The following is a 27,520-nucleotide window of genomic DNA, read 5'->3' as shown; positions in this document are numbered from 1 at the left end:
TTGGAATATTTGAGTAAAGTTACTTGTGTTACTCATCTCTGCTGTCCTGCGCCTGACTCCTCTGCACCAGCTACACCCAGACCACTACAATGGGAGCATCAATGGTATCAATAGAAAATGTTCATTTCCAGGTCACATACAAAAATAAGTAGTCAGCTGGTCACTGTTTTAGTAGACAAGACGCAGCTCCTTACCGTACCATAAGAACCAGAGGTCATCTGAACACAGTGAATGTCAGTCTCTAGAAGACGAGAGAGACACAAGCAGGACACTGGATCTGGTCATGGCACACCCACGAACAGTGGTGTAAAGTACTTAAGTAAAAATATTTTCAAGTACTACTTAAGTCGTTTTTTGGAGTATCTGTACTTTACTTTACTATTTATATTTTTGACAACTTTTACTTCACTACATTCCTAAATAAAAGAATGTACTTTTTACTCCATACATTTTCCCTGACAACCCAAAGTCCTCCCTACATTTTGAATGCTTAGCAGAACAGGAAAATTGTGAAATGCACACACTTATCAAGAGAACACGTGGCCATCCCTACTGCCTATGGTCTGGCGGAGTGTTGGAGCGTGCCCCTGGCTATCCGTACATTTTAAAAACAAGAACATAGTGACGTCCGCTTTGCTTATTATAAGGAATTTGAAATTATTTATACTTTTACTTTTGATACTTAAGTATATTTTAGCAATTCAATTTACTTTTGATACTTAAGTACATTTAAAAGCAAATACTTTTAGACTTTTACTCAAGTAGTATTTTACCCTAGTGACTTTCACTTTTACTTGAGTAACTTTCTATTAAGGTATCTATACTTTTACTCAAGTGTGACAATTGGGTACTTTTTCCACCACTGCCCACGAACGGGCAATCACATTGATGTTTTTTTGTGATTCCGCAGAACCAAAATATTCATAATTAAGGCTTTGCTAGGATAGATTTCTGAACTTTGTCCCTACATGGAGGAACGACATCAGCACTGACCAGGATGCTGAAATTACACCCCACATTGTCAAGGCCACTTCAGCGGGCCAGAAGTCTGACTTGGAAAGAAACTGAGAGAGCAAAATATAGAGGGAAATTTCCCTTAAGGGTTGAGGTCTTTACATAACGCTACATTCTGCAATGCTGTCAAGCAATAATGTGCTACTTAAGAAGTTGAACATGAGTGGGGGAAAGGCAACGAGTAATAGAATAGAATAGAATGGAGCAGAATAGGATAGAATGGAGCAGAATAGAATAGAATGAAGCAGAATAGAAAAGAATGGAGCCGAATAGAATATAATTTTGTTCTACTTCAGTAGTTGAACAATTTATGTGTTTTAGTTTTTATATGCCTATCAATGCTCCATACAAGCACTGGATATGCCATACCATGTGTATTACTGATGAATGAATATACAATCAACAATCAATCTAAAAATTGCTTTCAGTTTCTTTTTATAGGAAATCACTGTGGTTTGTTATAGAAAAGCAAAACCTCTGATCAAAAGTCTGTCACAAAATGACGGATGGCGGTTTCTCTTCTTGTTCAATTAGTATCATATGGTTTTATCAACCAGTAGTTAGTGGTTTGAATAGGATGTCGTGTGGGCATGCTGTAAAACTCGGACCTCTTGAGGTTGTCTGGTGGCACTGCATTTAAAGGAGTGTTGTCTGTATTTTATTTATTTCACCTTTATTTAACCAGGAAGGCTAGTTGAGAACAAGTTCTCATTTGCAACTGCGACCTGGCCAACATAAAGCATAGCAATTCGACACATACAACAACACAGAGTTACACATTGAAAAAAAAAAAACATACAGTCAATAATACTGTAGAACAAAAGAAAACGAAAAGTCTATATACAGTGAGTGCAAATGAGGTAAGTTAAGGCAATAAATAGGCCATGGTGGCGAAGTAATTACAATATAGCAATTAAACACTGGAATGGTAGATGTGCAGAAGATGAATGTGCAAGTAGGGATACTGGGGTGCAAAGGAACAAGATAAATAAATAAATACAGTATGGGGATGAGGTAGGTAGATAGATGGGCTGTTTACAGATGGGCTATGTACAGGTGCAGTGATCTGTGAGCTGCTCTGACAGCTGGTGCTTAAAGCTAGTGAGGGAGATATGAGTCTCCAGCTTCAGAGATTTTTGCAGTTCGTTCCAGTCATTGGCAGCAGAGAACTGGAAGGAAAGGCAGCCAAAGGAGGAATTGGCTTTGGGAGTGACCAGTGAGATATACCTGCTGGAGCGCATGCTACGAGTGGGTGCTGCTATGGTGACCAGTGAGCTGTGATAAGGCAGGGCTTTACTTAGCAGAGACTTGTAGATAACCTGTAGCCAGTGGGTTTGGCGGCGAGTATGAAGCGAGGGCCAACCAACAAGAGCGTACAGGTTGCAATGGTGGGTAGTGTATGGGGCTTTGGTGACAAAACGGATGGCACTGTGATAGACTACATCCAGTTTATTGAGTAGAGTGTTGGAGGCTATTTTATAGATGACATCACCGAAGTCGAGGATCGGTAGGATGGTCAGTTTTACAAGGGTGTGTTTGGCAGCATGAGTGAAGGATGCTTTGTTGCGATATAGGAAGCCGATTCTAGATTTAATTTTGGATTGGAGATGCTTAATGTGAGTCTGGAAGGAGTGTTTACAGTCTAACCAGACACCCAGGTATTTGTAGTTGTCCACGTATTCTAAGTCAGAGCCGTCCAGAGTAGTGATGCTGGATGGGCGAGCAGGTGCGGGCAGTGATTGATTGAATAGCATGCATTTAGTTTTACCTGCGTTTAAGAGCAGTTGGAGGCCACGGAAGGAGAGTTGTATGGCATTGAAGCTTGTCTGGAGGTTAGTTAACACAGTGTCCAAAGAGGGGCCAGAAGTATACAGAATGGAGTCGTCTGCATAGAGGTGGATCAGAGAATCACCAGCAGCAAGAGCAACATCATTGATGTATACAGAGAAGAGAGTCTGCCCGAGAATTGAACCCTGTGGCACACCCATAGAGACTGCCAAAGGTCCGGACAACAGGCCCTCTGATTTGACACACTGAACTCTATCAGAGAAGTAGTTGGTAAACCAGGTGAGGCAATCATTTGAGAAACCAAGGCTGTCAAGTCTGCCAATAAGAATGTGGTGATTGACAGAGTCGAAAGCCTTGGCCAGGTCGATGAATACGGCTGCACAGTAATGTCTCTTATCGATGACGGTTATGATGTCGTTTAGGACCTTGAGCGTGGCTGAGGTGCACCCATGACCAGCTCTGAAACCAGATTGCATAGCGGAGAAGGTACGGTGGGATTCGAAATGGTCGGTAATCTGTTTGTTAACTTGGCTTTCGAAGACCTTAGAAAGACAGGGTAGGATAGATATAGGTCTGTAGCAGTTTGGGTCTAGAGTGTCACCCCCTTTGAAGAGAGGGATGGCTGCGGCAGCTTTCCAATCTTTGGGAATCTCAGACGATACGAAAGAGAGGTTGAACAGGCTAGTAATGGGGGTTGCAACAATTTCGGCAGATAATTTTAGAAAGAGAGGGTCCAGATTGTCTAGCCCGGCTGATTTGTATGGGTCCAGATTTTGCAGCTCTTTCAGAACATCAGCTATCTGGATTTGGGTGAAGGAGAAATGGTGGGGGCTTTAGCGGGTTGCTGTGGAGGGTGCCGGGCAGTTGACAGGGGTAGGGGTAGCCAGGTGGAAAGCATGGCCAGCCGTAGAGAAATGCTTATTGAAATTCTCAATTATAGTGGATTTATCGGTGGTAACAGTGTTTCCTAGCCTCAGAGCAGTGGGCAGCTGGGAGGAGGTGCTCTTATTCTCCATGGACTTTACAGTGTCCCAGAACTTGTTTGAGTTAGTACTACAGGATGCAAATTTCTGTTTGAAAAAGCTAGCCTTAGCTTTTCTAACTGCCTGTGTATATTTGTTCCTAACTTCCCTGAAAAGTTGCATATCAAGGGTGGTATTCGATGCTAATGCAGAACGCCACAGGATGTTTTTATGCTGGTCAAGGGCAGACAGGTCTGGAGTGAACCAAGGACTATATCTATTCCTAGTTCTAAATTTTTTTGAGTGGGGCATGCTTATTTAAGATGGTGAGGAAGGCACTTTTAAAGAATAGCCAGGCATCATCTACTGACGGGATGAGGTCAATGTCATTCCAGGATACCCCGGCCAGGTCGATTAGAAAGGCCTGCTCGCAGAAGTGTTTTAGGGAGCGTTTGACAGTGATGAGGGGTGGTAGTTTGTTCGCAGACCCATTACGGATGCAGGCAATGAGGCAGTGATCGCTGAGATCTTGATTGAAAACAGCAGAAGTGTATTTGGAGGGCAAGTTAGTTAGGATGACATCTATGAGGGTGCCCGTGTTTACAGATTTGGGGTTGTACCTGGTAGGTTCATTGATAATTTGTGTGGGATTGAGGGCATCAAGCTTTGATTGTAGGATGGCCGGGGTGTTACCTAGTAGCATGAGCTCAGAAGATAGATGGGGGGCAATCAATTCACATATGGTATCGAGGGCACAGCTGGGGGCAGAGGGAGGTCTATAGCAAGCGGCAACAGTGAGAGACTTGTTTCTGGAAAGGTGAATTTTTAGAAGTAGAAGCTCGAATTGTTTGGGTACAGACTTGGATAGTAATACAGAACTCTGCAGGTTATCTTTGCAGTTGATTGCAACACCGCCCCCTTTGGCAGTTCTATCTTGGCGGAAAATGTTATAGTTAGCGATGGAGATTTCAGGGTTTTTGGTGGTTTTCCTAAGCCAGGATTCAGACACGGCTAAGTCATCTGAGTTGGCAGAGTGTGCTAAAGCAGTGAGTAAAACAAACTTAGGGAGTAGGCTTCTAATGTTAACATGCATGAAACCAAGGCTTTTACGGTTACAGAAGTCAACAAATGAGAGCACCTGGGGAGTGGGAGTGGAGCTAGGCACTGCAGGACCTGGATTAACCTCCACATCACCAGAGGAACAGAGGAGAAGTAGGAGAAGTGTACGGCTAAAGGCTATACGAACTGGCCGTCTAGCATGTTTGGAACAGAGAGTAAAAGGAGCAGGTTTCTGGGCACGATAGCATAGATTCAAGGCATTGTGTACAGACAAAGGTAAGGTAGGATGTGAGTACATTGGAGGTAAACCTAGGCATTGAGTAATGATGAGAGAGATATAGTCTCTAGAGACGTTTAAACCAGGTGATGTCATCGCATATGTAGGAGGTGGAACAACATGGTTGGTTAAGGCATATTGAGCAGGGCTAGAGGCTCTACAGTGAAATAAGACAGTAATCACTAACCAGGACAGTAATGGACGAGGCATATTGATATTAGAGAGAGGCATGCGTAGCCAAGTGAACATATGGGTCCAGTGATTGGTTTGGCTGACTGGGGACATGGCACAGTGTCCCCAGTCAGTGGGGTACAGTGGGGTACAGTGGGGTCTGAAATTATTGACACCCTTGATAAAGATGAGCAAAAATGACTGTATAAAATAAATAATTCAAATACTGAGCTAAATTGTATGGCAAAAAAATTGGGACATTTTCATTCTCTATTTTCATGTCATCCAACAAATGTAAACGCCTGGAGTTTTCTAAACAGCATTGGCACTTGTATTGGAATCAGTGCTATGGTCAGATGACATGAAAATAGAGCTCTTTGGCCACGCACACCACTGGTGGGTTTGACGTTGAATTGAGAATGCATAAGCAGAAAAGAACCCCATACCAACTGTAAAATATGGTGATGGATCTTGAATGTTATGGGGCTATTTTGCTTCCACTTGTCCTGGGGCCCTTGCTGAGGCCAATGTCATCATGAACTTTACCCAGTACACGGACATTTTAGCCAAAAACGGATTGCCTCTGCCAGGAGGTTGAAACTTGGCAGCAAGTGGATCTTCCAGCAAGACAATAACCCCAACCACACATCAACATCCACAAAGAAATGGTTAATTGGCTACAAAATCAACATTTTGGAATGGCCATCTCAGTCTCTAGACTTGAAATCCATAGAAAATCTGTGGTTTGAATAGAAGAGGGCAGTCTATAAGCACAGATGAAGGATATCATGGATCTGGAAGGATTATGTATGGAGGAATGGTCTAAGATCCCTCCCAATATGTTTTCCAACTCATAAAATAAAATGCCTCATTGCCATTATCCTAGCAAGGTGAAGTATTGAAAGCTATTGAAAACAGGGATGTCAATAGTTTTGACCATTACTTTTTTTCTAAAAAGGTATTACTTTAAACAAAATCTCTTTCTCTGAAGAATTGTATTAGCAGTGGTGTAAAGTACTTAAGTAAAAATACTTTAAAGTACTACTTAAGTAGTTGTTTTGGGTTTCTGTACTTTACTTCACTATTTACATTTATGACAACTTTTACTTTTACTACATTCCTAAGGAAAATAATGTACTTTTTACTCCATACATTTTCCCTGACACCCTAAAGTACTTGTTACATTTCGAATGCTTAGCAGGACAGGAAAATTGTCCAATTCACACACTTATCAAGAGAACACCCCTGGTCATCCCTACTGCATCTGATCTGGCAGACTCACTAAACACACATGCTATGTTTGTAAATGATGTCTGAGTGTTGGAGTGTGCCCCTAGCTATCTGTAAATGATGTCTGAGTGTTGGAGTGTGCCCCTAGCTATCCGTAAAAAAAATCTAAATAGTGCCGTCTGGTTTGCTTCATAATATAAGGAATGTGAAATTATTCACACTTTTACTTTTGATACTTAAGTATATTTTAGCAATTACATTTACTTTTGATACTGGAGTATATTTAAAACCAAATAGTTTTATACTTTTACTAAAGTATTTTACTGGATAATTTTCACTTTAGTAATTTTCTATTAAGGTATCTCTACTTATACTCAAGTATTACAATTAGGTACTTTTTCCACCACTGTGTATTAGTATAACATTTTGGAACAAACAATTTAACTTAGTAATATAATTATTTAATTTCCTCATTTTTTTGAGCATACAATTTAACTCAGTAATATAATTATTTATTTCATCTTAATCAAGGGTGTACATTTTGGCCCCCACTGTAGATGTGGGAGTTATTAGAGACATGTACATATGTTTTTACAACAGTTAAGTATAAAAGGTGTAACACTATTTTTTCATGGGGTTTTTAAAAAACAGTTGTTTTTCTTTTAAAGCATGACCTCACCAAAAAATATGATGAAGCATAAATGTAGAATGTTTTTTTCGAATGTTTAGAATATATGCAACAATTATTTGAGAATTCAGGGTGTGTGTGTGTGTGTGTGTGTATCTATTCATGTGCCAGTGTACATTTGCTGTTACTTGTGGGTGTATGATACATGATTCTTCAACCAATCACAAACTCAAGATATTGTGAGGGTCATAACTATAAACTGAGTGTGTGTTCATGTACTGGTGAGAGAGACAAGCAAGACAGAACAGTCTAAATCTCATACTTGTTGATCGTCCAGATCGTGAACCAACAGCAAAGAGAAAGATGAAGCCCTTGGCCATCCTTGTCCTCTGTGCTCTGGCATGTGTGTGCCACTCTATTGGAGGTAAGAGCAGAGATAGAGCGACAGTGTTAGTCAAGGTTTTGCACCTGTGCAAAATGTGCAACTATATTTCGGATTTAATCAAAAATAATCAAATAAAAAATGAAACTTCATATAAATGTTAAAGAATAAATAAAACATGTAAACAATGTATAATGTTGTAGTTGATTTGTAGTCGAGATGATTAATCATGTACAATACTGTTTCCTCTCTACACAGACTCCTCTACCTCCACTGCCTCAAAGCCTGCTAGTGAGAAAAGAGTGGGTAAGAGACATCAGTAGGATAATTGGTACCAGAATGGCAGTGGTCTGATTGTGTGTACTGTAATGTTGATGACCAGTCGTAGATGCACTGAACATGGTTATTCTAAGTGCAGTGTGATTACACTTGTTTATATTTCTCTCGTTTTAAAAAGTTCATATGTTCTATGACCTTACAGGTGTGTTTGTTAAGAAGGACCTGGCCTCCACTTTGGTGCGACAGAAGAGAGCCGGCACTGCCCTTGCAGACTTGTCCCTGACTCAGCTGGAGAGGTACAGTACTGTTCTGTTGTCCCATGTATGTCATCTGATAGCCTGGCACACAAGGTTGTTTTTCTACAAGGTGTCGAAAGCGTTCCACAGGGATGCTGGCCCATGTTGACTCCAATGCTTCCCACAGTTGTGTGAAGTTGACTGGATGTAATTTGGGTGGTGGACCATTCTTAATACACACTGGAAACTATTGAGTGTGAAAAACCCAACAGTGTTGCCGTTCTTGACACAAACCGGTGCGCCCGGTACCCTGTTCAAAGGCACTTAAATCTTTAGTCTTGGCCATTCACCCTCTGAATGGAACACATACAGTTCACAATCCATGTCTCAATTGTCTCCAGGCTTAAAAATCCCTCTTTAACGTGTCTCTTCCCCTTCATCTACACTGACTGACGTGGCTTTAACAAGTGACATCAATAAGGGATTATAGCTCTCACCTGGATTGACCTGGTCAGTCTATATCATGGAAAGAGCCGGTGTTCTTAATGTTTTGTACAATCAGTGTATGTGTTTTGCTGTTAATCAATGTTTGTATGGGAACAAGCATAATTTCCACTTCATTTAAGATTCATTTAAGATTAAATGTGCTCAAATATTCAGGTAATTTCCTGTTGTTATCATGGAGTGAAGTGTTAATTATATAAGCCTTTTTTCTTCACACTGGATAATATCCAGATTTTCATCTATGTTTTTTTTTCTTCCCCCTCGCTTCTTTCACCTCTTCCTCTTATTTTATGGAAACTGCCCAACCCTTTCATTCCCAGTCTGAGGGAGGTGTGTGAGCTTAACTACTGGTGTGAGAATATGATGGACACAGCTGGGATCATTGCTGCCTACACCGAATTCTATGGACCAATCCCATACTAGATGTCAACCCACTCCACAAACCAACTTCCATTCTGCAAGGCTTTTTGGAGAGAAATAGTTGTAATGTTCTGAGGATGAAACATCTGAATAAATCGAAATAAATTAAGTGTAAATTGATACGGTGTTAGAGGGAGAGCAGGAGAGAAAGAGAACAATGAGAAGTCATTAAAATAACTATTTGGTAATATTCTGTAGTGTAGTATGGTCAATAAAATTATCTAAACAATGTGTCTTTCATAAAATTATTTCATATTACATAACATGATAAATTGTGTGAGATCTGTAATTTCCTAAAGGGAACAAATGAGAAACAGATTAGGCTACACACTTAACGGAGACCTGAAGAAATTACCTCTATGGTATCAAAGGCTGGTAAAGACTTTGATACAAAAATAGTGGAGCAATTATAGTGGAGCAAAAAGTTCCATTGGCATGACATTACTGACTTTGTTTACAAATATTGAAAGAGAAAAGTTACATGTACAGATCTTCAGCACCTTCATGAATATAAACCATCTATGACAGCTGAAAACATTTAGACTACATTGCATTTGATATTGCATGAACAAACATATCTACCTGTTGTGCCTCTGTCGAAACAAAGACAAGTTGAATTGCATAAATTATCCCAAGGCTGGGGCATTTAACTTGGTCATCACTGTCAATAATGTTCGTATTTATGTAAGGTCATCTTGCCTTAAGATTAGTGTAACCTGGCCATTCTACCCAAAAAATCATGTATAATACAATGCAAAAGGCCCTCACCTGCAAAGAGAACTTGGTTGAAGCGTAGGCTATTCGTAACAGTAACAGTAGCAGTAGCAAAGGTAGCAGGTTCACCCAAAACTGCAGACATGAAGCAAAGACTTTGAGTGCAAAACTGCAGTCTACTAGGTCAGCCACTGGGGGGGTTGAGCGTATTTTGTTTGACCTTCTTTTTTGGCGTTTCCGGTTTATCTCACACGAGACTTCCGCCCTAGCTCGCGGCAATCAAAACATGGCGGACTGCATCAATTAGCCAAGAGCGTTTATGTCAGTGTGATCTAAAAGGGTATTACATACATTAGTTTGATACAGGCAACGACATTTATAGTTTACCATTTACCCGATTGGAAAGTAAGAGAGGGGAAAGGCACACTGACCACAGTTTTCACGTGGATAAAGGTAGAGTCAATTAAAGTTAGCTTCTTCGTTACCTATTCATCGAGCTAGTTGACTGGCTAATTTAGCTAGCTAACGTTATGCTGATGTGAAACCTGCAGACTTTGGTGATATAGCTACCGTTGGTTACAACATTTGCTAGCTAACTAACTATTTAACATTTCAGCAAATTAATATTGGCGAGTATTTGCATCATCTATAGCTAGCTAACATTAGAACTTGTACAGTTTTGTTAGCTAATTTAGCTAACGTCAGTTGTTAGTTTGGACTAGTTAACGTATACTTCTGACTAGCTGCTATTCAACCAACAATTGTCTTGTGACGTGCTGGGAGACGAACTTGTATGTACAAGTATGTTTTCCAGCACAATGTCAAAAGGCAATTAATTATTGGTTTAATCGCAGCAAGAGAGTGAAAGTTATTTATAATAAGGACCTCTCTGAAATGGATGGCCCTCCCTAGAGCAAAATATATTTTACCTAAACCCTCCTTGAACGCAAAAAACGAGTGATCCTCCCCTATACCAAAATAATAATTAAAACAAAGTGGATAGCAGAGAACATGTCTACCGTTTACTCTCACTTCTTGGACAGACCAGAGCCTTAAAGAAGAATATTTTTTAAATTACAGGCTAAGAATGAACATATGCACTGTTATAGATCACTTAATATAATCAGGTCTGTTTTTTTCTTTTTTTGCCATTTTCTTTAATAAAAAGCAGGCCTATGGCATACCGTCTCATACCCCATCAATTCGAGTCTTGGTTTTAAGTTAGCCTACCTCCGTGTCAGTGAAGTGCTGTTATTTAAAGAGTGGATGGAGGAATTGACCAACAAATCTATTGACATAGGCTATAGGCTGCTAATTGAGTCTGCCAAACATGTAGGCCTACCTCTTATTTCTTAAATAGGCTCCAACACAAAGCCCTCTTGTTCTTAGTTAACTAATTAAAATGAAGACTGTTGAAATGAATTATGCCTACTCGAATTTGCCTACTTTCAGCACCATGAGCTGCCCATTTTCTGATTGATTTTGCCACTGCTTCGTTTCAGCACCACAATGTAAGTTACTTGAATTTGGCTTATTGTGAGGTCAATAACTCTGATAAATAGGCCTACATCATCATTAATCAAATCAATTATAGTAGTAACAGTTGACCTCCGGTCCTCCTCATCTTCGCGCTCTCCTTCTCAAACTGAACTGAACATAGTGTTTCCCAACCCTGGTCCTCTAATACTCCCAACAGTACACCGTTTCGTTGTGGCTCTTGACAAACACACCTCATTGAGGGCTTGATGATTAGTTGACAAGTTGAATCAGGCATGCTTGTCCAGGGTTACAATAGAAATGTGTACTGTTGGGGGTACTCAAGGACCAGGTTTGGGAAACACTGTTCATGCGCAAGAGTGCATTTTTTGGAAGAAGCCTCTGACTCTCCCTCTGAACTGCCACCGTAGGCCTACACAGCACAGGCATTGGTTATGCATCACACAAAAAGTTTTTGTTCAGCAAGAGCAGAGCAGGCTGGGGCTCATGGTTGAAATATCCATTGCAGTGTGTAATGCAGCCTAGTTTTATTTACACCATCCCAGCAGGTATCTTAGAAATATAACTTATAGATTTGTCTTTTCTCCTGATTCCAATAAGTTGATACTGTATCTTCCCTGGCAGGGTGAAGGAGACGCGCCGTCACCATGGGGCGACGTTCGACCTCCTCCACCAAGAGTGGGAAGTTCATGAACCCCACCGACCAGGCCAGTAAGTAACATCATACCCTTTCCGTCGTCATGTGACCGCTCACATCATACGTTCACCTCAACTTGAGCATGAACACATCAGTGGACACCCATTGTTTCTTAAGCATCAGGGGATCCCATGTATGTGAAAGGAAAATCATTTCAGTGTCTGTTATTGAGCTCAGCAGCACTATGAACAATAGTAAATGCATCAATGTAGAGGAGCTGTCAGGTAACAGGTTCTACATCAAACTTAATGCGGTGCCTTTTCCTCTTCAGGGAAGGAGGCCAGGAAACGGGAGCTGAAGAAGGTAAGACCTTGGCTGACAAGTTGAATGATAGGTTGACTTTGTATTCTGTCTATAAAACTCACTGTGCTCTTCTTTGCTGCGCCACAGAACAAGAAGCAGAGGATGATGGTGAGAACAGCTGTACTGAAGATGAAGGACCCCAGACAGATCATCAAAGACATGGAGAAGCTGGATGAAATGGGTGAGCCATTGCAAACGGGTTTTAAACAAGGTTGTGCGTCTGTTATTTGTCTTCCAAAAAGATCTTGCGAATCATTTTCTTTTCTCCTGTTCACATCCGTTTTCTGTTTTTTCCTGTGCCAGAGTTCAACCCTGTGCAGCAGCCGCTGCTGAATGAGAAGGTGCTGAGGGACAAGAGGAAGAAGCTACGGGAGACGTTTGAGCGCATCGTACGTTTGTACGAAAGAGAGAACCCAGACACTTACAAAGAACTACGCAAACTGGAGCTGGACTATGAGAGCAATCGTGGCAAGCTGTCACTCTACTTCGACTCAGTCAAGGTGTGTACGCTATGCTGATGAACATGTATAAATTGCACAGATTAACCGAGCAGTGCTGAGATCATGTCATAATTGTTGCTGTTGTTCACTATTCACCATTTCTCTTCCACGCTCTGTCAACTAGAATGCTGAACTGGTGGAGGTGGATAGCATCCCACTCCCAGAGATGCCCCACGCCCCCTCCAGCATCCTGATCCAGGACATCCCCCTGCCCGGGGCCCAGCCTCCCTCCATCCTGAAGAAGGGCACCTCGTTTAGGTGGGCAGTCCCCTGAATTTACAGTGCTGTCTCAGTATCATTCCTATGGACAATACCACAACCCAACCAGCTGCTCTGTAAACACTCTCTCTCTCACTCTCTCTCTTTTAGTAAGGCGATTGGTGCCTCCATGTCTGCAGCGGTGGCAGGCGTCCCTCGGTTACCCCCTGGTAGGAAACCCCCAGGTCCCCCACCTGGCCCCCCACCGTCTCAGGTCCTGGCGCTGTACGCCTCACGCAGGGCCCAGTTCGCAGCAGATGCAGGTACTGCAAACACACCTCACTACTGCACTACTGATCAGGAGGAATAAATATGCTTCATTCTACTTTCTCATCCAAATCCACCTTTCTCTGCCTACAACCAGATGCGTCCAACCAGGCCTCTGACATGGAGAAAGCCATGGACACTATGCTGATGGGAGGAGAGAGGGACAGTGGGAGCGAGAGCGAGGGAGACGATGGGGAGGAAGACGACAGCGACTCTGAAGAGGACAGTGAAGGAGATAGGGATGAAGGAGGCGAGGTTGACAAGAGGATGATGGTGGACCGGCAGGAGGACGATAGAGAGAAGGGCAGAGAGGAGGACAGAGGGGACAGACATGCAGGTGAGAGGCGGAGCCTTGTCCGCATATGTGCTTGCTTGATCACCCCAAGTGTGTTGGGTTCTGTCTTCAAGTCTGTGCACTGCTTGGTGTTGTAGTTTAAAGAATGATAACACAGATATGGCGTTTTACACGAGGTTGTGTGATATGTTTTGCAGGACGCAGTGTGCGGTTTGCAGACATGCCCCCCTCAGCACCCAGGGAGAAGAGCAAGAAGAAGAGGATTGTGAAGAAGAAAAAGGCCATCACTCCTCTGCAGGCTATGATGCTTAGGATGGCAGGTACTGTATCTCCTTCAGTCTGCACACAACACCACTACCACACTTCAGCAGGACTTGATGATGCAGATGAATGATTGGATTGTTGACACTATTTTGGAGAATGACACTATTTTGGAGAATGACGTAATTTAAATAGGTTTGTATTCGCTGGAGGATGATTTATCCATGGGAACTAGATTATACTTTCTTCCTTCATCCCTTTCTCACTCATCCCCCTTTATTATTTGTCTACAGGGCAGTCCATCCCTGAAGACGAAGAGGAGGAAGAGGAAGTTGAGGAGGAGTACACCGACTCTGACGACTCAGACATCGAGGATAGGGGACCACCAGGCGACAACCAATCTCATCTTATACCCAATCAGCGCATGCCTCCACCCTCTGGACCAATGGGAGGACAGCAACCACCTCTACACATGCAGGGTCCACCAGGAACAGGACCTCCACCGTTGGGACCACCCCCAGCTCCTCCAATGAGGCCTCCTGGTCCACCCTCTGGCCTGCCTCCCGGCCCTCCACCCGGTTAGTTGGTTTTATGTGTAGTAATGATTGGAGTACAGTGTCATCTTGTGTGACGTTGCTTCATTACTATCAAATTACTAAAACAACATACTATGATGTGATATGTCATATGATATGTCTTGTTTGTCATCCTAAGGTGCTCCACCGTTTTTGAGGCCGCCTGGTATGCTAGGTGGTCCAAGGGGGCCGATGCCCCGGCTACTGCCCCCTGGACCCCCACCAGGTCGTCCCCCTGGCCCTCCCCCAGGCCCCCCTCCAGGTCTCCCTCCTGGTCCTCCACCCCGGGGACCCCCACCCAGACTGCCTCCCCCCAGCTCCCCCAGGTATGTGTGGATGTATTTTTGTGCCTTTTATTGGAATTTCATATGACTTTATCCCTTGTCCTTAAACACAGAACATTGTCAAAACATACATATATTTTAAACATAACTACAGTTCAGCGGTACCCAAAGTTAACAGTAATAAAAATATGTCAACATGGCACATAGCTCAAGCTAAAATAAATGTCAAATGTATTTTGGGCTGCAAAGCATGGGAATAAAGCAGGATTTCCCCCCAGTCTAATCTCCTTCTCCCTTTCTGTAGGTATCCCCCCTCCACCACGATCTGGCCCCCCACGCCAACTTGCCCCTCCCCTCTCTCTTTTCCCCCCACCACTTAACTCCAACGTCCTCAGCGCTCCCCCCAGCATCGTCCACCGCCAGAAACCCGGCTCCAACCCAGATGGCTCCCAGAGCAACCCCAATGCCTCCATGCTGCCCCCTCCTTCCATGCCTATGTCCATGCGCCCAGGGATGCAGATGCCCCCTCCCCCGGGGACAAGTGCCCCGCCGTCGGGCTCAAACCCCACCAGCCACCACCATGCACCAACCATCGAGAAGCGGGCCAACATCACCTCTGTCTCAGCCGGAGGCAGCAATCTGGCAACAGGCCCGGGGAGTGGCGGAGCCACCATCTCAGCCAAACCCCAGATCATCAACCACAAGACAGAGGTCACCCGCTTCGTGCCCACGGCGCTGAGGGTGCGCAGGGATAAAGGGGCCGGGAGCGGAGGAGGGCCTATGGAAAAGAGAGGAAGAAGAGAGGAAAGGGTGGGAGGCCAGAAGCAGCAGTCGATGGCTGCCCCCATGGGGTCAGCCAACCCTACTCAGATGGGCCCAGTCTCTCAGCCCAACATGAAGACCAAGGACCAGATGTATGAGGCCTTCATGAGGGAGATGGAGGGACTCCTCTGAGACTGACAAGGGCTGCAGGGTGAAAAGGGTGGGTGTGTTGAGAAGGAATGAACAGTAGGGGTCATGAGGAAAGTGTTAGTGATACCATCAAGCAGATGCTGCTCAGAAACACATTGGTTCCTCTAAATGTTGTTTTTCACAATGAGAATAGAATCTCCTCCCTACCAACTTACTGTACATGGCTATGATAATTTGGCTCAATCTTTATGAAAAAGCTAGTGTTTTTTTATGACTGTCAAATGTTTATTTTATTGTTGAACTGAGAAACGTGATGGATTTCAAAGAAAGAAGGGGGGTGTTTTGTTGGGCGTTTGTAGGAAAATCCAAATGAGTGTGTGCTTGTCTGAAATGGTTAGACCTGTAACTAAATAAATACTTAAACTCAATGAACTATTTTCAGTCCAATCTTTTTTTAATCGTTTCATAAGTCAGACTACAAATTAATAAACCACCATGATGAACAGGCTCGTTCAGCAGGATGCAACGTTTTGGATCATTCAGATGGAAGAACTATGTAGGATAAGGAATCACAGCTCTATTCATGGCATTTCTATCTGCAACGTTCGACAAAGTGGTGTAAACATTGCAATTAATTTAAATGATTTATAAATTCAGCGGGGAACATCAAGTCCCAGAAAGCATAGCATGAAATGTAATCCATTTCCGTACATGCGCACTTTAGCGTAGACGGCACGTTGGCAAACAAGCATGGCGGACGACTCGGAGAAAAGTGTTGAGATAAAAACAGATGGCGCAAAGGATGAAAATTCGAGTAGTGATGATGATAACAGTAACGTTAATATCGCTGAAAACGAAGAGCCAGTGAAGACCTTCAAGGATCTGGTGAGTAACGTTAGCTAGCTAAATGGAAATGGTGGATAAGCTTGGAGGCGGGCTAACGTTCGTTAACAGCACATCAACAAACCAACCTACCGCTGATAAGTTAGCAAGTTAACTGTCTTTCATCCCCCCACATACAGTTCAGCATCCTACGGTTCACCAGGTAGAGAGCTGGGTACAGCTGTGAGATGATATGATGTCATTGACAGACATTTAAAAATGGGGCGCGCATTCAGCCATGCGATTTGTGAAGATGTGTAACATCGACTCCATATTCTAACGTGTTTACATATTTATGCTATGGCATGCATCTGTTAATATAGGGTGTAACTGAAGTGCTGTGTGAAGCTTGTGAACAGTTGGGATGGAAGACTCCTACAAAGATCCAGGTAGAGGCAATACCTGTAGCCTTACAAGGTGAGTTCAGTTGGGTGAATGTTCATGTTTGTGCCATGTATAAAACAGTTGGTAAAGACCTGTCCAATAGGTGGAAGGTCTCATGTCTGTCTGTACACTCACGATGCACTTTCTTCTCTCCTATCTCAGGAAAGGATGTAATTGGCTTAGCAGAGACCGGCTCAGGGAAGACCGGGGCGTTTGCTCTGCCCATCCTGCAGTCACTCCTCGCTTCCGCTCAGAGGCTGCACACACTCATACTCACCCCCACCAGAGAGCTGGCTTTCCAGATAGCAGAGCAGTTTGAGGCCCTGGGCTCCAGCATCGGAGTCAAGACTGGTACGTGGACATTGGAAGGAGTAGAAACATATTTGAAGGAACTCAGGTGTCATGTGACTGTTTTAACTTGCTTGTCTTTTTTTCCTGTTTCAGCTGTTATAGTTGGAGGAATTGACATGATGTCCCAATCCCTGGTCCTGGCCAAGAAGCCTCACATTGTCATTGGTGAGAAAATGACTTAATCCCTTTCAGTTGCATAGTATGGTACCATCTTTTAAGTGCATTCCTGGTTGATACTAACTGTGTATTCACCATGGGTGTCATAACAGCCACCCCCGGGCGGTTGATAGACCACTTAGAGAACACCAAAGGCTTCTCACTGCGAGCGCTGAAGTTCCTGGTGATGGATGAGGCAGACCGGATCCTCAACATGGACTTTGAGACTGAGGTGGACAAGATCCTAAAGGTTATTCCCAGAGACAGACGCACGTTTCTCTTCTCTGCCACCATGACCAAAAAGGTACCCACATAATAGCCCCTGTTATCTATTCCTTTTAGCTCTTCATTTGAGACTTGTCAGAGTACCCCTAAAACCTGGCCTGTCACACTAACCCTTCGATGTCTTTATATTTACCAAGGTCGCAAAGCTGCAGAGAGCAGCTCTGAAGGATCCAGTTAAATGTGCCGTTAACACCAAGTACTCAACAGTAGAAAAACTGCAGCAGTACTACGTCTTCATACCCTCCAAATACAAGGTACTTGAAGTTTGATGTTCTAATGGTAATTCTTCTTGGAGAAGTCAGAAGCTGTGTATGGTTAGTGTTGGATTGTAAGTTAACTGGCTGTGCCTCCAGGATTGTTACCTGGTTTCCATCATCAACGAGCTGGCTGGGAACTCCTTCATGATCTTCTGCAGTACGTGTAACAATGCCCAGCGGGTGGCGCTGCTGCTCAGGAACTTGGGCATCACTGCCATCCCTCTGCATGGGCAGATGAGTCAGGTACCCCCCTTATCCAAACGCTTCTGTCTACCAACATACTCACTCCAAATATCATACTCTAACAGTGGAATCTGCATGTATAAATGTCTTTCTCTGTTGGTCAGAACAAACGTCTGGGGTCGCTGAACAAGTTCAAGTCTAAGTCTCGCTCTGTGTTGCTGGCTACGGACGTGGCATCAAGAGGACTGGACATTCCACATGTAGACTGTGTTATTAACTATGACATCCCAACTCACTCAAAGGTATCAGTCTTGCTTGTGTGTACGTTTCTCCCTGGTCTGCAGTCTCTTCAATGTTATCACAAATGAGGGACCCAACCGAGCAAGTTTAGTGGCATTTTATCGTGTGTGTGTGTGTGTGTGTGTGTGTGTGTGTGTGTGTGTGTGTGTGTGTGTGTGTGTGTGTGTGTGTGTGTGTGTGTGTGTGTGTGTGTGTGTGTGTGTGTGTGTGTGTGTACTCAGGACTACATCCACAGAGTGGGGCGAACCGCCAGAGCAGGACGGTCTGGAAAATCCATCACATTCGTCACACAGTAAGGGCCACCTTTATGCTTGCTCTCAACCAATCCTATTGAAATTGGTTACTTCGTCCAAAGATTTTCTACTGGTTGACATATTGACCTCTCAGGTATGATGTGGAGCTGTTCCAGCGAATCGAAACTCTGATTGGCAAGAAGCTGCCTGCCTTCCCCACGCAGGAGGAGGAAGTGATGATGCTGGTGGAGAGAGTGAGCGAGGCGCAGCGATTCGCCAGAATTGTGAGTCTCAATCAGTGTCTTTTCAGCAGTGTCGTCATCCACTGTAATAGCTTTAAAGTCACAATAACCTCTTTCCCTCTCAGGAAATGAAGGAACAAGGAGAAAAGAGGAAGAGGCCCAGAGGAGAAGAGGGGGATGACACAGAGCAGTCCAGCGGTGTGAGGAAGAAAGTAAGAGGCGGCGCTGGTGGTGGTGGCGGAGGGGGGGGAAGAGGTGGAGGAGGAGGAAAAAACCGTGGTGGAGCAGCATGGAGAGGAGGACGTTAAAGTTGCCAGTAGAGTAACACAATACTGTACATATTGTCAGATACTGTCATTTTTCTCCTTGATATAAAACATCTATGGTTATTAAGAGGCCGCTTTCTCTACAACCACCACATCATGGAGACATGCTATTTAATTACCAATGACTTGTTCAATTTCCTAATCAATATTTCCATTTGTAATAAAATGTTTATGTAAAATCAAGATCATGTTCAGTGAGTTGTTCACAATGTGATAATAAAGCTTGGTCAACATGAATGGAATCCTGATATGATAACATCTTCATGAATTTCTATTAAATCTTTTTAAAGTAGATTAGCAATGCAGGTGGCATGAACAGTGTTGAACTATATTTGTGGAATAATGGCGAAAATAGACTTTAAACCAACAATGACCTATATTTCCGGAAGATAATAGTACAAATAAGCCCCACCAATTTGGACACAAGATGGGGGTGTTGCATATCATGATATCTAACCAGTTACTCCGGTAGCTTATTGTAACATTTGTACCATGTCAAATATCACTCCATGCAATACCTAATGAACATACAAAACACTTTAGATCGTTATTTGCATCAACAGCGTGTTAATGACTGAAGGAACAAATGCTTGATTTATTATTTCATGCACTGATCATGAGTTCATTGAAAGGAAATTAATTAGAACACTTGTTTTTCATGTTGAGGGTCCAGGAACAGGTGGATCGATGGACCAGAAATCTTTCCTCTGAAAATAGTTGGTTTTCTCTGGGGGTCGTTATTTTTAGCCAATAGGAGGCGAGGGTACTAGATACTGCAGCGTGAGAATCCAATTGTGTTTTAGCCGCATCAAGTAGGCGTGTGCAGTGCATAGACTTTCACAACTAGATATTACATTCACCTCGTGGCTTCAGAATAAAACATGATTTGTATTTGTTTATCATTAGACGTCTGTTTGTCAGAGGATATCAACACAGAAAATATAGCACGTAAAGCATCACAATGAGCTATTGAATTCAGACGAGCTGATCTATTGGTCAATATTCATGTCTGCACAACCCATCGTAGGCGGAGTAACAGCGGTCAGGTCGGTTCGGTTGAGCGGCCCCACCATAGGGGCAGTGTCTTTGGTGCATACCAAAGCCTAGACAGATGCCTGAATATCAATTGTGTTGTTGCATAAAGTGTTATTACAGAGGGAGGTCGGTCTATTCGTGTGAACAGTTGTCCTCGTTTCTTCCCTCACAGCACCAGGTAAATGACCAGCTCTTTTAGGAATAATTGTAATTCTACATGGTTACATTAGCAACTTGAATACTGTCCGGCTGGATGGATTTAGGCTAAATAGCGTAACTGTGGAGGTACTTGCAATGATGTCGCTATATTACGTTCAGGACTATTGATTACCCAGATACGTTGAATTAAAATATGTTAAAGGCATATATCGCGTTATATTTATTGAAGATTTTAGTTGAATGAAATTGAAATGATGACTTTAGAGATGTTGCTACACCAAAATGGACTCCCTTGACCAGTACAGCTCTGTGATTTCAGGTGGTTTCTGTTCTTATCAAAGTGGTTAAATGTCAGATAACGTGCAGCTATCAATCTATGTGATCTATAATAGCGATATAGGTTGTTCAGGGACCATCTGATCTAATAAATACATGTTTATTGTCTATGTTGATTGTCATGTGTGGCAAGATTGCGTACCCTTCACAACGCCGTTACACCAGCGCGCGAGATTGCTCTAGTCAAGTCAGCGTAAGACGCTTGTTATTAAACGAGTCAACAATGTAGCCAGCCTGTCAGGCAAATCAACAACAACAAAAATACAATTGATTCTGTTTGGCACTTACTTTATTCTGAATACATTTCTTCAACACGTTGAATACTCTACCTGAAAGTGAGGAATTGCTTTCCATGTTTGGCTGCAAACGTCTACTTGGATGAGGAACTTGCGATAAATTATGCTGTAAATAACAATTATGTTGTAGGCCTATTTTGGCGTGTACAGATACAATGTAGCAGTAGTTCAATCTTCTTGGTGTAACAGTTGGGATAATAGGACAATTCTCAGAGTGCAATGCATTTCTCATCCCTGGATTGAGGTACGTTTTCCTGAGCCATATTCGTGCAGGCTCCACGGTGTCTTAGTCTACACAGGAATGCTGTCCGACCCCAGTGCAGCTGTAAGCAAGCGGGTCGGAACTGCTGGCTACACTTAGACTTGAAAAGGGGGTAGCTTTAATGTCACAAAGGAATGCCACCTTGATAAGTGCCATGCCTGAGAGTGCTTAACATTTCATGACAAACATGTTGCTATACTGAGTCTCTGCCTGTCTCTGCCTCTTCCAGGTGCCACTCTTGCTCTGGTACCCCCAAAATGGCTCATCGAAGTGGGCAGGAGGACCCGGAGCGGTACCTGTTTGTGGACCGCGCTGTCGTCTACAACCCGGCCACACAGGCCGACTGGACAGCCAAGAAGGTGGTGTGGATCCCTTCAGAGCGTCATGGCTTTGAGGCGGCCAGCATCAAGGAGGAGCGGGGAGAGGAGGTGGTGGTGGAACTGTCAGAGAATGGCAAGAAGGCCGTTGTCAATAAAGACGACATCCAGAAGATGAACCCGCCCAAGTTCAGCAAGGTGGAAGACATGGCTGAGCTCACCTGCCTGAACGAGGCCTCGGTGCTGCACAACCTCAAAGACCGCTACTACTCTGGCCTCATCTACGTGAGTGGTTGTGTTGTTGTACACTGTTAGAAAAAAGGGTTAGGATAACCCTTTTTGGTTCCAGGTAGAACCCTTTTGAGTTCAATGTAGAACCCTCTGTGGAAAGGGTTCTACCTGGAACGAAAAAGGGTTCTACAAAGGGTACTCCTATGGGGCCAGCCGAAGAACCCTGTTAGGTTCTAGATAGCACCTTTTTTTCACCATTTTATTATACATCTATTCACCTAGAAAGCAGATTCAACTATACTCACACATAGTGCACACAACAGACATTGCTCAATAGTTCAATATTTTAGCTGTTTTTCAGCAACTCTGGCGACGCATACCTTGCATGAGACCCAGACCACAGACCATGTATTGGACTCTTGATAACGTTGTAATGTTGAGACAGGGTTGTTTGAGAATTTTAATTCTGTGTCCCTAACCCACTCCTTATCAAACACACCCCCTCACCTACCCCCCACACACTGACACAGCCACCGATGGAGCGGAAAATAAAATATATTTTTAAAATTACCCCTTCAAACTCCATGTGTCTGTCTGCTCTGCACACATCAAATCATAAAGGCGGTGGGTATACATTATCCCCTGACTTGTCTCACCTACAGAACCTAACCTCTGGGGAACTCTGAGGAAATAGGATCTGAGTCTGAATAAGTACTACATACTTAAACTGCATACTAATTTTGACGTTTGATCTAGTAGAATTCACTTGTCTTTTCTGACTCACGTGTCTGATGATCAGATAAATTGACACGCAGTACCAAAATGAACGAATGGCGGGAGTCAACGCAATCACGCATTAGATTACTAATTTAGAGTACTATTTTAGAAATTGCACATACTATAACACTTACTTTTTTCGCATACTATTTAGTACGCTAAAATGGGTATTCAGATACGACCACTGTCTTGTGGCTTGATTGAAGTAAAAAAACACAAATACTGATCACACTCTATAACCGTTTCCAGATAGTTCAGACCGATGGTAAGTTCTCTCTCTGTATCTAGATTACCTGCCATCTTCTTTACTTTCACCTTTTATAGGTGACATTTCTACCATAAACACTGGTGGGTCAGTTTGTTTGTACAACCCCATTCCTCATGGTTGCCCTGTTTGATCTCTGAGCTGTCTGTGGGGCTCTCTCATCTCAATGGGGTCCCTGGGTATTAAAGCAAACACATTTGGCCCTGTGTGTGGACTGTGGAGCCCCAGGTCAGGGTGGCAGACTGGGAGAGGCGCTGGCCCACCTCCTGTCACTGCTGCTGCTGTGCTCTATGGCCCAGACTGGCTGCGTTAGGTCTGGGTCATCTTTATGGTCGTGAGCCTTTGTCCTCTTACCCACGAGCCGTCTGTAGAAAATACCTCCTAAAATCCCAGAATTCCATTAGATGATAGCCAGTGTCAATGATGTATATGATGTCACGCATTTAGGGAGATTCTTAAGCTACCCCTTGCTGTTGGTACCCCTTCAATGTTTTCCATTCTGGAGTCCGTTAACTTTTTTTATCTAAGCACACGTGCAATAAAATCCAACATCCGAGTTTGCATTGGTTTAAATTGGGTGCTTTCGCTGTGTGTGAGTTATCTGCAGCTATGTTTCAGTGCAGATGGGTCTAGTTAATGATGTCCTATATACAGTGTATCGTTGTGATCTTGACCCATTTAGTGACATGCGTTCCAGGAATAGAATGTGGATTGGTTATCACCTGAGACATGGTGAAGGGGATTCTGGAGGAACTGCAGTCTTTTTGATCTTCTTTACCATCCTTGATGACGAATTCCACTAGATAGTAGCTTTATGTTTCTCCATGTTTCTTGAAGGCTCTCTTCATCTGTGTGTTGTTGAATAATGGCCGTAGTGAAAATTAAACTACACTGAACAAAAATATAAACGCAACACGCAACAATTTCAAAGATTTTACTGAGTTACAGTTCATATAAGAAAATCCGTCAATTGAAATAAATTAATTAGGCCCAAATCTATGGATTTCACATGACTGGGAATACAGGTATGCATCTGTTGGTCACAGATACCTTTAAAAAAAAATAGGGGCGTGGATCAGAAAATCTGTCAGTATTTGGTGTGACCACCATTTGCCTCATGCAGTACGACACAACTCCTTCGCATAGATTTGATCAGGCTGTTGATTATGGCCTGAGGAATGTTGTCCCACTCCTCTTCAATAACTGTGCAAAGTTGCTGGATATTGGCGGGAACTGAAACACGCTGTCGTACACATCGATCCAGAGCATCTCAAACATGCTCAGTTGATGACCTGTCTGGTGAGTATGCAGGCCATGGAAGAACTGGGAGATTTTCAGCTACTGGAATTGTGTACAGATCCTTGCGACATGAGGCCGTGCATCATCATGCTGAAACATGAGGTGATGGCAGCAGATGAATGGCACAACAATGGGCCTCAGGATCTCGTCACGGTATCTCTGTGCATTCAAACTGCCATCGATAAAATGCGTTTTTTTGTTGTTGTCCGTGTTGGCCTGCCCATACCATAACCCCACCTCCACCATGGGGCACTCTGTTCACGACATTGACATCAGCAAACCGCTCGTCATATGCCCGGGACATTTGAAATCGTGATTCATCCGTGAAGAGCACACTTATCTAGCGTGCCAGTGGCCGTCAAAGGTGAGCATTTTCCCACTGATGTCGGTTATGACGCCGAACTGCAATCAGGTTAAGACCCTGGTGAGGATGACGTGCACGCAGCTGAGCTTCCCTGAGACGTTTTTGACAGTTTGTGTAGAAATTCTGCGGTTGTGCAAACCCACAGTTTCATCAGCTGTCCGGGTGGCTGGTCTCAGACGATCCCGCAGGTGAAGAAGCCGGATGTGGAGGTCTTGGGCTGGTGTGGTTACACATGGTCTGCGGTTGTGAGGCCAGTTGGACGAACTTTCCCCCCTGCTACACTAACTTCCTCGATGCATACAAAGCCCTTCCCCGCCCTCCCTTCGGCAAATCTGACCACGACACCATCTTGCTCTTACCGTCTTATAGACAGAAACTCAAACAGGATGTACCAGTGACTACAACCATTCAATGCTGGTCTGACCAATCGGAATCCACGCTTCAAGATTGTTTTGATCACGCAGACTGGGGTATGTTCCGGTCAGCCTCAAAGAACAACATCGATGTATACGCTGACTCGGTGAGTGAGTTTATAAGGAAGTGCATTGGAGATGTTGTACCCACTGTGAGCAGAGGGAGCACCCCCCTAACCAGAAACCGTGGATGGATGGCGGCATTCACGCAAAACTGAAAGTGCGCACCACAGCATTTAACCATGGAAAGAGGTCTGGGAATATGGCTGAATATAAACAGTGTAGTTATTCCCTCCGCACGGCAATCAAACAAGCGAAATGCCATTACAGGGACAAAGTGGAGTCTCAATTCAACGGCTCAGAAACGAAACGTATGTGGCAGGGTCTACAGGAAATCATGGACTATAAAAAGAAACCAGCCATGTCACGAACACCGACGTCACACTTCCAGACAATCGAAACACCTTCGTTGCCAGCTTTGAGGATAATACAGTGCCACTGTCTTGGCCCAATAACAAGGACTGCGCCCCCCCTCCCCCTAACAAGGACTGCGCCCCCTCGCAAGTCTGCTGGTCCAGACGGCATCCCTAGCCCCGTCCTCAGAGCATGCGCAGACCAGCTGGCTGGTGTGTTTACTGACATATTCAATCACTCCCTATCCCAGTCTGCTGTCCCCACATGCTTCAAGATGACCACCATTGTTCCTGTACCCAAGAAGGCAAAGATAACTGAACTAAATGACTTCCGCCCCATAGCACTCACTTCCATCATCATGATGTGCTTTGAGATACTAGTCAAGGATCATATCACCTACACCTTACCGGCCACCATAGACCCACTTCAGTTTGCATACCGCCCCAACAGGTCCACAGACGATGCAATCGCCATCACACTGCACAGTGCCCTATCCCATCTGGACAAGAGGAATACCTATGTAAGAATGATGTTCATTGACTACAGCTCAGCATTCGACACCATAGTACCCTCCAAACTCGTCATTAAGCTGCAGGCCCTGTTCTCAACCTCGCCCTGTGCAATTGGGTCCTAGACTTTCTGACGGGCCGCCCCCAGGTGGTGAAGGTAGGAAACAACATTTCCACTTCGGTGACCCTCAACACTGTGGCCCCACAAGGGTGCGTTCTCAGCCCCCTCCTGTACTCCATGTTCACCCACGACTGCGTGGCCATGCACGCCTCCAACTCAATCATCAAGTTTGCAGACGACACAACAGTAGTGGGTTTGATTACCAACAACGATGAGACAGCCTACAGGGAGGAGGTGAGGGCACTCGGAGTGTGGTGTCAGGAAAACAACCTCTCACTCAACGTAAACAAAACAAAAGAGATGATCATGGACTTCAGGAAACAGCAGAGGGAGGAGCACCCCCCTATCCACAGTGGAGAAGGTGTAATGTTTTCAGGCATACACATCACAGACAAACTGAAATGGTGCACACACTCAGACAGTGTGGTGAAGAAGGCGCAACAGCGCCTCTTCAACCTCAGGAGGCTGAAGAAATTTGGCTTGTCACCCAAAACCCTGACAAACTTATACAGATGCACAATCAAGAGCATCCTGTCGGGCTGTATCACAGCCTGGTACGGCAACTGCTCCACCCTCAACCGTAAAGCTCTCCAGAGGGTGGTGCGGTCTGCACAACAACTACCTGCCCTCCATGACACCTACAGCACCCGATGTCACAGGAAGGCCAAAAAGATCATCAAGGACAACAACCACCCGAGCCACTGCCTGTTCACACCGCTACCATCCAGAAGGCGAGGTCAGTACAGGTGCATCAAAGCTGGGACCGAAAGACTGAAAAACAGCTTCTTTCTCAAGGCCATCAGACTGTTAAACAGCCATCACTAATTCAGAGAGGCTGCTGCCTACATTGAGACCCAATTACTGGTCACTTTAATAAATGAATCACTAGTCACTTTAAACAATTAATCACAAGTCACATTAAACAATGCCACTTTAAATAATGCCACTTTAATAATGTTTACATATCTTACATTACTCATATCATATGTATATACAGTATTTATACCATCTATTGCACCTTGCCTATGCCACTCGGCCATCGCTCATCCATATACTTATATGTAGATATTCTCATTCACCCCTTTAGATTTGTGTGTATTGTTGAGGAATTGTTAGATTACTTGTTAGATATTACTGTACTGTCGGAACTAGAAGCACAAGTATTTTACTACACTCGCATTAACATCTGCTAACCATGTGTATGTGGCCAATAACATTTGATTTGATTTGGTTTTCCAGGAGTGCGTAATGCGGTTTGCCAGTACCAGTGGTTAGTAGAACGGCGACGTCAAGCGCCGGAGAGAGGGAAGGCGAATAGGCGTGACATAAATGAAGAACATGTTTTTGTCAGTGGGAGAGTGCCCCAGCCCCAGGAGGTGACCTCCCCCCACAGTGTGGCCTAACCCATCCCCAGCTGCGCTGTACACTGCTGCCCCAGGCTTTGTGTGTCTGTGCTAGGGTTGGCGTGCAGAGGGAGCCCCCTGGGTAATGTGGCTCTGTGCGTTGTGGTCAGTCCCTCTGTGAGGCCCCAGTACGGCACGGTGGCGTAGCCTTGGCTCCATGCCCATCTGACGGCTCCATGTGAAGTCAGGGAGTTGAGCCAGCTCAGT

The 27,520-nt window shown here is 44.1% G+C and overlaps 4 protein-coding genes across 5 annotated transcripts in view; all 4 read left to right on the top strand.

The window, feature by feature from the left end:
- The first annotated feature begins 7,406 nt into the window (after positions 1-7,406).
- On the top strand, positions 7,407-9,179 carry bglap (bone gamma-carboxyglutamate (gla) protein). The gene is given in 4 exon segments (NM_001136551.2): positions 7,407-7,553; positions 7,770-7,817; positions 7,993-8,086; positions 8,851-9,179. Coding segments are annotated over 4 exon segments (306 nt in total). The 5' UTR covers positions 7,407-7,492; the 3' UTR covers positions 8,954-9,179.
- Positions 9,180-9,907: 728 nt separating this feature from the next.
- Positions 9,908-15,941, top strand: LOC106607096 (WW domain-binding protein 11). Its single transcript, XM_045720411.1, has 12 exons — positions 9,908-10,117; positions 11,786-11,872; positions 12,130-12,161; positions 12,249-12,342; positions 12,465-12,661; positions 12,786-12,919; positions 13,031-13,182; positions 13,284-13,523; positions 13,679-13,801; positions 14,036-14,320; positions 14,457-14,647; positions 14,851-15,941. Exons 2-12 carry the CDS (start codon positions 11,809-11,811, stop codon positions 15,553-15,555), a joined length of 2,217 nt encoding a protein of 738 aa, XP_045576367.1. The 5' UTR covers positions 9,908-10,117; positions 11,786-11,808; the 3' UTR covers positions 15,556-15,941.
- A 277-nt stretch (positions 15,942-16,218) lies between these two features.
- ddx47 (DEAD (Asp-Glu-Ala-Asp) box polypeptide 47) lies at positions 16,219-19,349 on the top strand. Its single transcript, XM_014203696.2, has 11 exons — positions 16,219-16,398; positions 16,719-16,812; positions 16,942-17,130; positions 17,224-17,295; positions 17,400-17,590; positions 17,709-17,825; positions 17,925-18,071; positions 18,176-18,313; positions 18,533-18,603; positions 18,699-18,828; positions 18,912-19,349. The coding sequence occupies exons 1-11, from the start codon at positions 16,264-16,266 to the stop codon at positions 19,092-19,094; spliced, it is 1,467 nt and encodes a 488-aa protein (XP_014059171.2). The 5' UTR covers positions 16,219-16,263; the 3' UTR covers positions 19,095-19,349.
- An 805-nt stretch (positions 19,350-20,154) lies between these two features.
- LOC106601199 (myosin-10) overlaps positions 20,155-27,520 on the top strand; it is a 62,271-nt gene continuing 54,905 nt past the window's right edge. For both annotated transcript variants that reach the window (XM_045720410.1, XM_045720409.1), the window contains exons 1-2: positions 20,155-20,325; positions 21,430-21,802. In XM_045720410.1, coding sequence (XP_045576366.1) covers positions 21,458-21,802 — 345 coding nt within the window. In that variant the 5' untranslated portion in view covers positions 20,155-20,325; positions 21,430-21,457. The remainder of the gene's footprint in view (positions 20,326-21,429; positions 21,803-27,520) is intronic.

This window comes from Salmo salar, chromosome ssa06 (genome assembly GCF_905237065.1).
Source record: "Salmo salar chromosome ssa06, Ssal_v3.1, whole genome shotgun sequence".
NCBI classification, from domain to species: Eukaryota; Metazoa; Chordata; class Actinopteri; order Salmoniformes; family Salmonidae; genus Salmo; species Salmo salar.
The sequence above is the reverse complement of the archived record's forward strand: the minus strand, read 5'-3'. Positions and strand labels throughout refer to the sequence as shown.

What these genes read in the sequence shown, in the direction of transcription:
- LOC106607096 (XM_045720411.1), top strand. Translation starts at nt 11,809, where the DNA reads ATGGGGCGACGTTCGACCTCCTCCACCAAGAGTGGGAAGTTCATGAAC. An exon ending in GGAAACGGGAGCTGAAGAAG is followed by an intron (nt 12,162 to 12,248) that starts GTAAGACCTTGG and finishes GCTGCGCCACAG; the next exon opens with AACAAGAAGCAGAGGATGAT. An exon ending in CAGAGGGGACAGACATGCAG is followed by an intron (nt 13,524 to 13,678) that starts GTGAGAGGCGGA and finishes TATGTTTTGCAG; the next exon opens with GACGCAGTGTGCGGTTTGCA.
- ddx47 (XM_014203696.2), top strand. Translation starts at nt 16,264, where the DNA reads ATGGCGGACGACTCGGAGAAAAGTGTTGAGATAAAAACAGATGGCGCA. An exon ending in TGAAGACCTTCAAGGATCTG is followed by an intron (nt 16,399 to 16,718) that starts GTGAGTAACGTT and finishes CTGTTAATATAG; the next exon opens with GGTGTAACTGAAGTGCTGTG. An exon ending in TGCATGGGCAGATGAGTCAG is followed by an intron (nt 18,072 to 18,175) that starts GTACCCCCCTTA and finishes TCTGTTGGTCAG; the next exon opens with AACAAACGTCTGGGGTCGCT.